Below are 13,543 nucleotides of genomic sequence, written 5' to 3'. Positions count from 1 at the left end.
CTTTAAAATGTCACTTTTATATGTTGTATTGTATAAGAATCCTCAATTTGTCATACCGAAACTAATTAAATCCTAAAAGATGTAGTTCATATTTAATTTGCAGGTTATCTGTTTATCGAAGCATAAATAATTAATGTAGATTACTTCTGATGACAAACATGACAAAGTTGATATAAAATGTGTTTTGGTTCTTTTGTTCCATTGGTTAGCAGAAAACTTTGAGAAATGTTGACTAGAAATGTCAATAGTGGGAAATAAGTTTTTCATGGTAACATTTCACAACTTTCTCTATTGAAACTCGACTTTCTTCTTTCCTCTCAAGCACAGGTGGGACCACTGGCTGACGAGAGACAGTAAAGTTGTGTGCCATGCTAAAAATCAATGGCTTCCCTCTCCCCGGGGTACAAAGAAGGGGAGCCATCGCATCTCATCATCCTCATCGTTCGTCATCTACTATTGGCTCAGCCAGACAATGAGCCAAGCTGCCTGTTTGTCTGTTGTCCACAAGATGTTGCATGTCCATGGAGAGGATGTTTCAGTTTCTCTCTCGTCTTTCAGTACAGATATTTCCAGTGTTCCCAGAAAGAAGGCGCTGTTGGACTCGAGGGGAGTGAGAGACTAAGAAACAAAATTGGAGAAAGTTCAATCCAGTGTCCCAGTTCTTTCCATGACAGCTACTCAGATGGGGCACTTTCTCTCACTTCCAGCAGAAACAAATGATGTCAGAGAGAAAAAAGAAAAAGACACTGAGAATCCCCCCCAAGAGAGCAGCAGCTTACACTGATAACTTTAAACAATGTCATTGCTTTACATGAGGTTACAGAAGCTTTGTCACGCTATGGGAAGTGTTGTGCAGAATGAATATACAAAATATATATATACATATATATTATGATTCTGATTATTTATTGTGCATTTAGTTTGCTTTTCATAATTTGGTTGCACTACAATATTTAGCACATATGATTCTCAATGCACCTGTAAGGTCTCATCCAGATTTACAAAGACACTGTCTCCCGTCTTATGTAGAACATTATTCTTTGTTATTCTCTCCTGCATTTATTTTTATACCATATTTAAAGACACTTTTACTTACTTGTATTAATAAAGTTGATCCTCTATCTGTTACAGTGTGGTCTTGTACTTTTATCCATGGAGTTTGTATTTATTTTCCGGGGATCAATGCGCCTTCTGTCCTCTGTAACATGCAATGCAAAAATAGACACCAGGAGCTTTGTTTATGCTGTGCACTTTTACAGTCAAACACAAGAGGGCGATAAGTTATTTCTCCATGACTTGGAAGACTATGAGCATCTTCACAGATCAGTAAATATACAGATAAATGTGAATTTGTCATGCAAAAGTGCCATCATCGTCCGGCCTGCTGAAAAGGGTTATTGTTCATACGTTGGCCCTCTGATGTTTTGCAGGGTCTGTTGATGTTTCAGCTCTTTGATGCCAGAAGTGACCGTCTGTGTTTCCACTGTCTGTGCCCGGCAGTCAGTTTAGCAAGAACCACAAAACAGACAAACATCTTTGTCTCGACTGCATCAAGGAATGTGAACTGTGGCGTTTCTCAAAGCACGCTCTTCATAGATTTGTAGATGTGCATCCAATGATTTATGAACTGGAGGTTATGGGACTTAATGTGATGTGGTTTTGCTGCCAATGGAAGGTTTGCAGAAGACCTTTGTTTTTCCAGTGACCCTGCTTTTGTCTTTGGTGGCAAAGATGTAATGGCTGTCTTTGGAACTTACTTAGATATATAGAGACCAGACACACGCACACCTCCGCCCACACATATTCTTTTTTCACTCATTCATATGTGTCACTATGCATTTAGACTAAAATGCACAATTTTGACTCATCTAATCTGAACAGGACTTCTTATTGCTATTTTTGCCTCTGCTCTACAAAAGGCCAGACTTGTGGAAAGCACAACATGATGTTTGTGAGAAACAACTGACAAACCCTCTTCTAGTCCAGCGTTTAAGTTGACGATGGCTTGATTATTTGCCATACATTTTGGTTTGAACATTATGCCATGACAAATATAAAGATTGGACAAATTATTTTGTAACCTAACTCTTCCTCAAACTTCTTCACAACTTTATGTATATCTGCCCCAGCTGTTGTGTTTCTTGGTCCTTATGATGCTAAAGATCTATAACAAACCTTCATAGTCTCAATAACACAGATGTATTCGTAGTTAAGATAATTTACAAACAGATGGTTATGGAAATTTCGTTGTCCTTGTGACAATGACAATAAAGATTTATCTTATCTTATCTTAATTATTATTATTTTTTTAAGGTGACCTTTGGATTCTATTTTTTTCCACTCTTTTTTATTTTAGGTTATCAGAATAAAGAATATACAATTTGCACATTTTTCATATTTTTTAAATGTGAACCATGCATCCTTTTCTTTCTACTGCACAATTATTCAATGATTTTTAAGATGTTTTTCTCATAAAATCATAATAAAATACACTGAAGTTTTAAGTTGTAACACAGTAATACTTATGAAAGCTTATGGGAAATAAACCCTTCCACATAGCCTAATCCGTTGCCATTTCTCTTTGGGAAAGACTGTTATTCTTAGCCAAGGTCTCTATTCTGCATTGACAAGCTTGATCTCTCATTCAAGTGCTTGATGGATTAATTAGTCAGCCTGAAGTGGTTTAGCAAACAATCAGCCTTTTCCTCTGAAAACTGACTGGACCGGAGAAAAGACAGACTGAGGTATATTGACTGAGACAGATATTCACTAAAGCAATGAATTTTGGTTCGATTCCCACAATGAACATGGCCAATAGGAAATAACCCTCCCAGTTTTAAGAAAGGAGGTGGGGTGCAAGGGATTCAAACTAAGGCAGGCTTTAAAGTGACTCAAACCCTCCCAAAGACTGAGTGCAGACAGTCTCCACAGCACTAAGAAGTGGGCTTACTGTGACTGAACTGCAGCTTTTCTTGTCAACCTAAAACAAAAAACAGGAGAAAACCTTAGTCTTACTGAAGACAGGCAGATAAGGTGCTGCACACCCAGGACAATGGGAAACTGAGCAGGCTTAGCACTTTTTACTGTATTCATTGTGAAGGACAGAGGAGCAAGGACAAACTGGAGGATACTAGAGATTATATTGCCATGGAAACCAAAAGCTGGAAGCGGACACAAGGACCACTGAAGGTGGATGAGCTCCCTTGAATGTATCTTCACGTTGTTATCCTGCTGCACACTGTGGTGAGAGGTAAATGGATCACATGTCATGCTTGAATATGGAGAACACATCTGTAAATGTTAAGGTTAGGGGTTAGAGAAGGATGTATACAAACGAGCAAGTTGAAATTCTCCCTGCCCTCCCAAAAATCCTTTGCATAGTCGGTGGTAGTAAACATTTCCGACTTCAAATTAATGCAAATTTGTAAAATGTAAAATCGATAGGGTTTTGATTGATTATGTCACTCCGATTTAACATTCACATGAGGTGGTAACATTTTAATTGTAAGCTATTTTACAGAGCATAAGAGGATACAGCTACATCATACCTTACAGTTTAATTGGGGGGAAAAAAAATTGTTCTTCTCTGAGCTCTGCTTTGACAATTCCCACGTGAATGTGAGACCGAGTGACTCACTGAGTGTCTTGGTGACTAAGCACAGAACCACGTAATTGGAACAGCACACATTCTGCAGTTATTCCATATTTCAGGTTTGACTCCCACTAGGGTCACTCAGTGTAAAGAAAAGAAAAAAAGTACACCTCTAAGGTGTCCGTTGGATAAAAGTGCCAACTGAATTACTGTAATTAGTGGCTGGAGGTTGCAGATAATTAGTGTTATGAGTAAGAGAATTAGAGAGTGATGACAGCAAGTTGTACTGTGTCTCTTAAAGAGATTAAAAGTATTTTCCAGTGAGCAGAAAAGAAGAGTAAGAAACGTAATGATGAACATAGCACACTTGTGTTTTGCTTTTTAACCCCCGCGCCTGGTCTTTATCTCGTTGCTCGTTCGAACAGGTGTATATTTACAGTTTGTCTGGGTCCATGTTGAATCGTATGTGTGCTAACACGTATCCAAGCGAGTGTGTGAACATATTTGTGGGTGAATGCGTGTGTTCCTATGGTATGCGTCTGGTGAATGGTGGGGAGTTTGCTTTCTGATCCTGCTTACAGCTCCGGCGACTGCACCACCTTGTACAACTTGATCTGATGTCAAAGAGGATTTAGCGTACAGACACACTGCTGTTTCTTTAGTGACAGAAAGCTGCCCCCCCCCCTCCCCGAGTCAGTTTTAAATGGACGTTTGCCACAGATACCTGGACAAGATATGAAACGTGTGCTTTGAATGTCAAGAGGCTCCTTCAAAGGAAAAACTAAGGCAAATGATTTAGATTATAGATTATAGAGTAAATCTAAAGTAATCTACTTGTGGTAACATTTACAACGTGAAGCAAATAGGGTTTTGAGGAGCTAGTATAAACACTGGCATGCAGAGGCTTGTCGGCTCACTACTCTCTGCTAAGTCATGCCCTAAGGGCAAGCATGAGAAATTTATTTAAAATTCTCTTTGGAGATTTAACAAAAAGAGAGAACACAATTTATGGATAGTAATGCTGATGGCATGACATATTTTATATGTGGCGTGTTCTTCAGGACTCATAAGCTTTTTGTAAATATATACAGTACAGACCAAAAGTTTGGACACACAGTTGTGTCCAAACTTTTGGTCTGTACTGTATATTTAACTTTAGAATCACAAAACAGTAAACAGTGAAAATAATTAAACATTAAAGGACATAATTTTACAACTGTGTTCTAGCTTGCGGCTAAGTTTTGTATTCCGCTTTTGTTCTGTCTCAGAAGTCGGAGCTCCAACTTTGGAACATCGCACCCAATCTGAGTGTGTCATTCTAGCAAATCAGAAAACTGGGTTTTAGAATAGAACAGATTAGTCTTTATTGTCATCACACTAAGAGGCACTGGGTGCTCTCATCGAGTAGTTAGCAATGGAAACTTTCAATACATTGTTTACGCATTGGAGCGATATTGGACACTGAACTCTCGTCAGGTCTGCGAGCTCTGACTTTCGAAAAAAGGAGAAAATTTGACTTCACTGAGTATTGTCGTTGCTTTCCCAACTGCGAAGTCAGAAGATTCGGCTTTCTAGTACATAATGTACAGTTATATTTATTTATGTCTAAATTGCAGATGAAAAAATAGAGAAGAAAAAAAGGGCACTTAAAGCAGCTGAGAACTGAGCAAATAATCGCCAGTGATAACATTACATTTACTTTTTCAGTGTAACGATGTCCACTCAAGACAAAGGTTGTGAAGGCAAAGCGTACATCAGCAATTTTAACTCAGAAATTAAACATTTGAGACATGAATTATCCAATGAGGGGGAAAAAGATAGAATAAAATTGATCTGAGCATAGGATTTTGTAAGCCTAATAATCCCACAACTTACTGTGGGATTTAAAAGTGCTCTATGGCAAGTTCAATCTACTTGTAATTTACCAATATGGGAAGTGAATGCTTTTGAAAAACAAAAATTCAATAAACAAAATTTATTTAGTTTGACCACTATTATTACTCTGAATGTAGATGGGTGTCAAGATCATCATTTCCCTAAGATTCTGTTATCAGAATGATTTATGTAATAGAGCAACACAATGTTAATGCAAGTCTCACTTTTCTCCACATAATCAGTTTGTGATTTTTTTTTTTTTTTTAAGTCAGGAAAATAATCCATCCTATTGTTACAGTGAGAGATGTATTAGACAGTGCAGCTATGAATGCCACCCAGAAATATTACTGGCTTCCTCTTTTAGTGGGCATGACTCAATTTCAGAAAAGTGCTTTTAAAAATTCATTATCAACTTTGAAAACCAAAGGACAATCGCGATTAACGTCCATTTAATTCAATCAATTAGTTTTTTTACTGAGTCTTAAACAACAAACTGCCATTTAAAAACTTCTTCAACTATGGGAATACCTGTATTATCATGTTATCTTCAATTGCCTTCACTCTCCAGTAAAATATTTAATATTGCTGAGAGAGAGCCGCCGCCTTTTATACTTGCCACTACTTAATTTCGTAAGCATTAGATCAGGGTTGAGAGTCATTATTAAGATGGATTGTGATGACAAATGGCATCCCTGAGTGCCTAAAGCGGCCTTCTGGCAATGTTGGAATTAGACACATTTACATAGCAAAGCCCCCCTAAAGAGCCTCCAACCACTAACTGTCAAGGAGCCAACAACCAAGTGTAGTTTGGGAAAATACAATCTGCAAACACAGATAATGACATGGTTCCTTTCTGTGTAATTGGTTCAGGGTGAAAACATTTCATTTACCTCTCTATACCGTTCCCCTACGCCCCTTCCCCCTTCTATATTGTACATCCTGTGTATCTGTTTTAGTCTGTGTGAGACAGCAAGCATGTGGTTTAGGCACTGGTGTGTGTGGACCTTCGTGCGTGTGCATGTGTGGCTAGCCGTGAGTGATTGAGGTTTGTGCTGCACGGTGAATTAAATGCAGTTCTACTGTAATTAACTGCACTTACCAGTCTCTGTGTGAGACTTTCTGACGCACCAGTAATTGAGGCATCATGTTTTGTTTGTTTTAACCTGCCTTTGAAGAAATGCTGGAAAGACGTTACACATGGTTTAAAGGAAATACATCTGTGTGTACAAATTTGAAAGACTTTGAAAAACTTCTCTTTATTCTGTGATGTAGTATTCCAATATTTGGAATAGTCATACATCCAAGAGCCAAGCTGGAAACTGCAGTAGATGATTAGAAAAGAGAACCCATTGTTTTCCAGACATAAACCTCCACTATGGCATTATCATGCCATTCTAAAAAATAAAACACAACGCGTTCCCACTCACGATAATGGATGTTTTCAAAGAAGGTTTGTGTGGGGCTCAACAGCCTCTCTGGCATTCGAAATTTCATTAGAGGCTTGAATTTTGGAACCAGGGTCTTCCACAGTTCAGTGAAGCAAATCCAAAGAATTTGTGGTTCTGGTAAAACATAAAGCTGTGTTTGTGCACAATATTAGTATTTAGCATACGGAAAAGGTCCAGCTCAATTTTGTCTGAAGATTAACACTGGAAACCACAGTCTCCTTCTGTCTCGATGACTGTGCCATGATTAGTGTCAAGGTGAAATGAAAAAGCAGGCCGATTATTTAAATGTGGGTCTTTTGAATGTCCACAGAGCCCAAGAGATGTTGGTTTTATTTCCCAGAGGATTGTTTATCTCAAGCCTGCCTCATCATCTCATCCCTCTGCGCTCTACCCCCCAAACCACTAAGCACCCCTCCTCCACCTCAGGGCTCCCCCAAAGTCGCTGAATCCCAACCCAAAAAACCCCAGTTTGTTTTCCCACAGAAACTGATGAGAAAAGGTTGTCAGGGACTGTTGTGTTCAGCATGAGTTTGGGGTAGAAAGGAACCTGAGCTGCCAGCTGCACGGTTCATCAGTCATGTTCCTTATCCACGGGTACATCTCAAAACATTGGAACATTGCATAAAAGTCCAATATTTCTTGACAGTCATCTGTCTGTCAGTCACAAAAAGTGAAACTCACATATTATATAGAATCATTACACAGACAGATATTCTAAGCCCTTTCTCTTACAGATAATGAAAAACCAAAATCCAGTGTTTCAGAAAATTAGAATGCTATAAAAATGATCATTATTTGAGACTTATTATGTGAAATCATAATCAGTTGATTACTTTTCACTTTTTCAGCAATCTCTCATGCTGGGTCAGTAGGCTACACAAACATGGGGAATACTGCTGGTATGACAGATGTCCTGAATACAGCAATAAACACCGTTCACAAGAAGGCGAAGCCATAGAAGGTCATTACTGAAGAAGCAAGTTGTTCACAAAGCTCTGTATCCAACCCAGTAACAGAAAATTGAGTGGAAGGGAGAAGTGTGGTAGGAAAGGGTCCACCAGCAACAAGCACAACCTTGAGAGGATTGTCATGGGCAACAGATGTTGCATTCTCTGCAACAGAGAGCTATTCCTAAACCAGACAATGTGAGAGGCGTCTTTCCTGGGCTTAGGAGAAAAGCAACATTGTTTCCCAATGGTCCAGAATCCTTTATTCAAATGAAAGTAAATTCCACATTTAATTTTGAAGTCAAGATCTCAGAGACTGGAGGGAAAGTGGAAAGGCACAGGTGCCATGTTGCTTGAAGTCCAGTGTGAAGTTTCTACAGTCAGACAAGTCACATGAAGATGCTGATTTCATTTTCAATCAGAACCTGCCAACTGCCTAGACTGCGCAGGGTACCAAAAGCTGGTTCAATGACCACGATGTTCCAGTTCTTGATTGGCCAGCAAACTCCGCTGACTTCAATCACATAGAAAATCTATGGGCTGTTGTAAAGAGAAAGATAAGACACACCAGACCCAACAAGGCAGATGACCTGAAGGTAACCATCATGATCATGATCGCCTTCTTGCCATGGTGCATTGATGCAGTAATTTCTGCAAGAGGAGGCCCAACCAAGTTTTTACTGCATAAAAATTTACATCATAGAAGTCTGACATTTGTGCTTAAAACATGACATTTTTTGATTGGTCTAATCTAATGTGATCCAACTCTCTGAGACAGGAACTTCTTTACCTGAAAGTCGTAATAGTAATTAAAATTGAGCAAATTAAAACCATGAACTATTTACGCAATGTGTAATGACTCACTTTAAAATGACTTTCACTTTCTCAGATGACTGGCAAGAAGTATTGTACTTTTATGCAATAGTTAAATTCTTAGAGATACACTTGTTGACAATCCCGTCAGTCTTCAGTCTTTACTGAAATAGACTTTGGATAATCTCCAAGTTACAGGGCATATCTGAGAGTACAGGAAGAGAAAAAACTGAGTGAATGCAGATGCTGATCCCCAGGCAAGGGGTTCCTGCATTTAAAATGGCTGTCATCAGTGTAGAAGTTGATGGAGCTTTTGCTAAATGAGACTTCTACATGGAAGATAGATCACTGCGGGAAAAACGGAGGTCAGACTCCTGGATGCAGTAGGTGATGAAAGTAGCCAACGGGAGTCTTCCTCTTCAATTATTTGAACCTCTTGACTCGTGTGTGATGGTGTGGCATCCTAAGAAAAAAAAAGAAAAGAGATGCGTCTGCATGCAACATCTCTACAAGACGAGCAAACAGCTGCTATCTAGCTTATGGAAACACTGCTGCAATTACTCAAAGAGCACGGGAAAAACATAAACATAAAAGCCTTAAAAACAAAGTGGATTGTGACAAAGTAATTTGTTCCATGTCAGACTGAGCTGCAGGTCCAAGAAAGGAAGGCGGCGAGCGTACGAATTTGCACAGCAAAGAAGAGTCTGCGAGTAGCAGCAGCCGCCAATGTCCTTGAGGCAGTTTGGTTTCACATCAGAAATTCTGACTTGATGTCATGCAATGCTTGTCAAGAGCAACATCTGTTGAAAAGATGCTTGAGTGATGGTCAAAAATGTGCTGGCACAAATACTGACAGTGCGCACTCAGGCAGATACTCCATCCTGAATGGCAGAGAGATCATTTCTCCAGATCTGGCCCTAGTATCATACATAATGGCATTTATGGACACCATGGGTCACTCTCAGTTCAGGTTTCTCCACAGTATATCACCACAGAGTAAAAGAAAAAAGTCGACTCCCAAAGGGGAACTGTACAATTCCTCAACTCTTCCCCTAATAACATGCAGATGGGCTTCTCTAATGCTTGTTTACATATCTGCGGCATAGTTCATGAGTAAAGTAAGCAAAGACCTAATTATTTTACTCAGCAACGGGACCAATAAAATCAACTTCCCCTTCTCGTTATGGGTGTTTAAGTGTATCCTTTGATGGTCGGGTTTTGTTTATTTTTGTAAGAGTTGCAGAGCCGAGAGGAAAGCAAATAGAAGTAATAACACAGAGATGCTGACAAATGGGGGCCCTGGTGATGGATTCATTTTCTGAATGATGCCTGCAGGGTTGGACTGCAAATAGGTGGTTCACCTTTAATAGGCCTACCACACTTGAAGACATGTTTGGAAGTGTGCGACTGCTTTACCTCACTCTGCTGAAAAACTGTAACCCCAGGTTATATTAAATGAAGGCCATCTTCATTTAATATACACCCAAAATGATTAGTCCATTAGAAGTTAATGATAAATGGACTAAACCTTTACAGCACTTTTATGGTCATATGGATTACTTGGAGTGATTTACAAAAGAGCTGTATTTACTCAGCCACATTTAAAAATGTGCGTGCATTCATACCCAAATGCTCAGTGCAGCAGGGAACACTGGGTTCAGAGTCTTGTACATGGTCACATCATGTTGAGGGGATTAGTGTGGAAATAAACCCACTCATTGTAGACAATATCATAACAGAACCCCAGTCTCAAAACATCAGTTATTAATGCACCATCACTGCTTCATGGACCCGTATCTGTCATCTCTTTCATTGGCCAATTACTTACACAGGAAGTGAATGTTGGAGATAAGGCTCCACCAATGACCTCAAGTGAAACATGTACCAAAAGAACTTATGTACCTAACAGAAAAGTACAAACATGTAAAAAAGCTTTAAACTTAAAATAGTATTTTGTGATTGTTCCTTTGAAAAGAAAGGTTGAATTTCACACTGGAAGATAATTCATGATGCATCATGTCCTATGCTCAATTTCCAGTTTAAATACTCATCTCCTGAGTAAAAAAACTGCCTAATGCAAACATAACATTTTAAAGTTGATAAAATATACAAACTCCTATGAGATTTCTGAGTTTTGGAGTTGTTTTAGGCTGGCAGAAGTCCATTTGGGTCTTATTCCCTCTTGCATACAGGTGATATCCAGATTCCTTTATGAATCCTGGTTACTTGAAGCCATTCACTGCATAGAACTGATGTATTTTCATTCATTTAGATCAGAGTTGTTAGTCAACACCACATTCACCCCTAAAAAATAGGTATCTTATTTCATCTTCTGCTCCTTCTTGGACTCGAGGATTTCTTTATGTGCAGTACCATTTGCACCGCGCATAAATCTGCCTTGTATACTTGACAACAACCTCACATGACGACTCAGATTAATGAAAGCCTTAGACGCAATTGTGAAAAGTGATTCAGTAGGAAATGTGAAATATTAACCTGGGTGACTCAGGAACCAAACAGCATTAATCTTCCACTTGTTATATTCCACATCCAGAGCTGACTAATCTAGAATTATACTAAAAGAGAAATTTGCAATAAAATCTCTTCAAAGTTCTCAGCAAATTGCATCTTTTTACCTTACATTTTATTGTTTTTTTTTTTTTTGCAGAATGCTGTGGAGAATCACCATCCCCATCCTCTTTGCTGGGTTCTTCTGCGTCATTGCAGAGGCCAAAAAGCTCCGGCCCCAAGGCTCAATACCATCCCCACACAAGGCCAAAGGAAACCTGCCTGCAGATCACCCCCACAGACTTTTGCAGCAGAAACCAGAAGTCCTGTCCTCCAGCCGAGAGGCCCTAGTTGTGACTGAGCGGCGTTACCTCCGAAGAGACTGGTGCAAGACACAACCCCTTCGCCAGACAATCAGTGAAGAGGGTTGCCGCAGCCGCACTGTGGTCAACCGCTTCTGCTACGGCCAGTGCAACTCCTTCTACATCCCACGGCATCTGGGTCCCAGCTCGAGTCATGGACACAGTCGAGGTCAAGCTTCAGGGTCGGGAAGAAAGGGCCACAATAAGGCCCAGGAGCCCTTCCAGTCCTGCTCCTTTTGCAGGCCACATCGCATCACACAGCTCACCGTGCAGTTAGACTGCCCAGATCTGCAGCCCCCCTTCAGACATCGCAAGGTGCAGAGAGTCAAACAGTGTCGATGCATGTCTGTGGATGTGACCGGTCATGGAAAACTGTGAAGGACTACCTTAAAAGATTTTTGTTGTCAGATTACTTGCCAAAGTAAGGGGTGAGGAACATTGTCAAGTCAGTAAAAATGGCTTGTCCAACAAAAACTGAACATAAGAAACCTGTGTGATAAAGGCAGCATTGAACTAATCAGGGATTTGCGGCCAAGATGTCTCATCAATTTAGAAATCATTTTTGTTCAAGTTAAAGTTGGTATACAGCTGTTTGGGTGGAACAGTGGGTATGTTTTGTCTCCCAGCTGTAACAAATTTTATGTTTTGAAGGGATACAAGTCTAATGGACACAGGGTGATCATGCTGACCATTGCATCTTAAAATTATATTTTCTGAGCAGTGCAACTAGTTTGTTTCTTTGATATGAACTGTTTCATTGCAAATGAACTGACATTTACCTTGCCAGTTTTCGCCTTGTGTGCAGTCATACCATTACTTTTCAGCATCTTGATTGAACTGAAGCTGCGTTGGGTTGATATAGAGAAACTTCAAGTGCCACGACAGTGGCTTCAACTTGTTTGGACTCAAGCTTTGGCTGCAAGTTGAGCAAAATATACTGCAGCTTGTGTAATGGTTGTGCAATGAAATGTATACAGTATGATATATGTATGTGTGTAAGTATATTTCTTTAAAATATATTAAATCTATTTCATATAAAACAACTCCCTTTAGCGTGCATGCACTTGTGTATCAAAAGAGGACAATGTTAAATAACCAGCGGTTTCAATGCAAATTTATATATTTGATTTTATTCAATAAATATCACTTTTTATGTTCAATGTTATTTAAAAACAGTATTGGTATTGTTCATGTAAAAAAGAAATCTGATCAGGATTCAATTGCATGTCTAATGTAAAGGGATTCACACTGTCACACAGCTAGAAAGATGAATTACATGCGTAGGATTGTGTTTAAAATAAAGTATATTAATAAAGAAATGCTGTTTAACTGGAAAAACATAGAAATCATCAGATCACACCATGTGGATGTGTGGGTTTAAATAACAAAAGGTAATAGAGGAGGTCCTGCTTCTAAAACATTTAAGCCATCAGACATTTCTGATACTCGTGTGAAGTTGACTAAATCCAAACCACTTTAGACCATGTAAAATTGATTATTCTCTTTATCATGCATATTATTTACATGAGAGGTTTGGAAAAACAAGACCTGTTTTGAATTGTTCATTTGCTACCTCCACCCTTCAATAAGGCACCATGTTCCCATATAAAAATCTAAGATGTGCCTTTCACCAGACCTAAAAATAAAATGTTTTTGGAATAAAAATACGATAGGAAACTTGCACAAAAAAAGTTGAAACACAACTACACCAAAGTTTTAAAAAAATAGATGCAATTTGGAAATAATGCTAAAAAGACTATGTTCTAAGAACATATTCCTGCTAAAATGACTTAAGATTTTTGTTTGGTTGCAGATTAATATTTTGTATTAAGTCCACTTAAATTCAAGAACCGACCAAGTACTTAAAACAAATTATTTTTAACATCCTCCATGGTAGACTGCGCTCGTGCTAAAAGCTCAGCGGCTGTTATCCATTTTCTGCCTCATATCTTCTTACCCAGCTTTGCTTTCTGTGAAATACAAAAATAGATGGTAGTT

General features: G+C 39.0%; 3 protein-coding genes across 4 annotated transcripts in view; 2 read left to right on the top strand and 1 right to left on the bottom strand.

Moving 5' to 3' along the window:
- The window catches only part of rgs7a (regulator of G protein signaling 7a), a 56,491-nt gene extending 55,363 nt beyond the window's left edge, over positions 1-1,128 (top strand). The window contains exon 18 of one of the 2 annotated variants that reach the window (XM_028007671.1): positions 328-1,128. The gene's annotated coding sequence lies outside the window, so the exon portion shown is untranslated. Of the gene's footprint in view, positions 1-322 lie in introns of both variants that reach the window. The other variant, XM_028007672.1, reaches the window with a different exon arrangement.
- Positions 1,129-2,873: 1,745 nt separating this feature from the next.
- grem2a (gremlin 2, DAN family BMP antagonist a) lies at positions 2,874-12,705 on the top strand. The gene is made up of 2 exons (XM_028007308.1): positions 2,874-3,250; positions 11,344-12,705. The coding sequence occupies exon 2, from the start codon at positions 11,345-11,347 to the stop codon at positions 11,921-11,923; it is 579 nt and encodes a 192-aa protein (XP_027863109.1). The 5' UTR covers positions 2,874-3,250; position 11,344; the 3' UTR covers positions 11,924-12,705.
- The window catches only part of fmn2a (formin 2a), a 45,867-nt gene continuing 44,656 nt past the window's right edge, over positions 12,333-13,543 (bottom strand). The window contains exon 18 of the mRNA XM_028007305.1: positions 12,333-13,515. Within this exon, the coding sequence (XP_027863106.1) occupies positions 13,489-13,515 (27 nt within the window). The 3' untranslated portion in view covers positions 12,333-13,488. The remainder of the gene's footprint in view (positions 13,516-13,543) is intronic.

This window comes from Xiphophorus couchianus, chromosome 22 (assembly GCF_001444195.1).
Source record: "Xiphophorus couchianus chromosome 22, X_couchianus-1.0, whole genome shotgun sequence".
NCBI classification, from domain to species: domain Eukaryota; kingdom Metazoa; phylum Chordata; class Actinopteri; order Cyprinodontiformes; family Poeciliidae; genus Xiphophorus; species Xiphophorus couchianus.
Note: the sequence above shows the minus strand (reverse complement) of the source record. Positions and strands in the feature narration are given on the sequence as shown.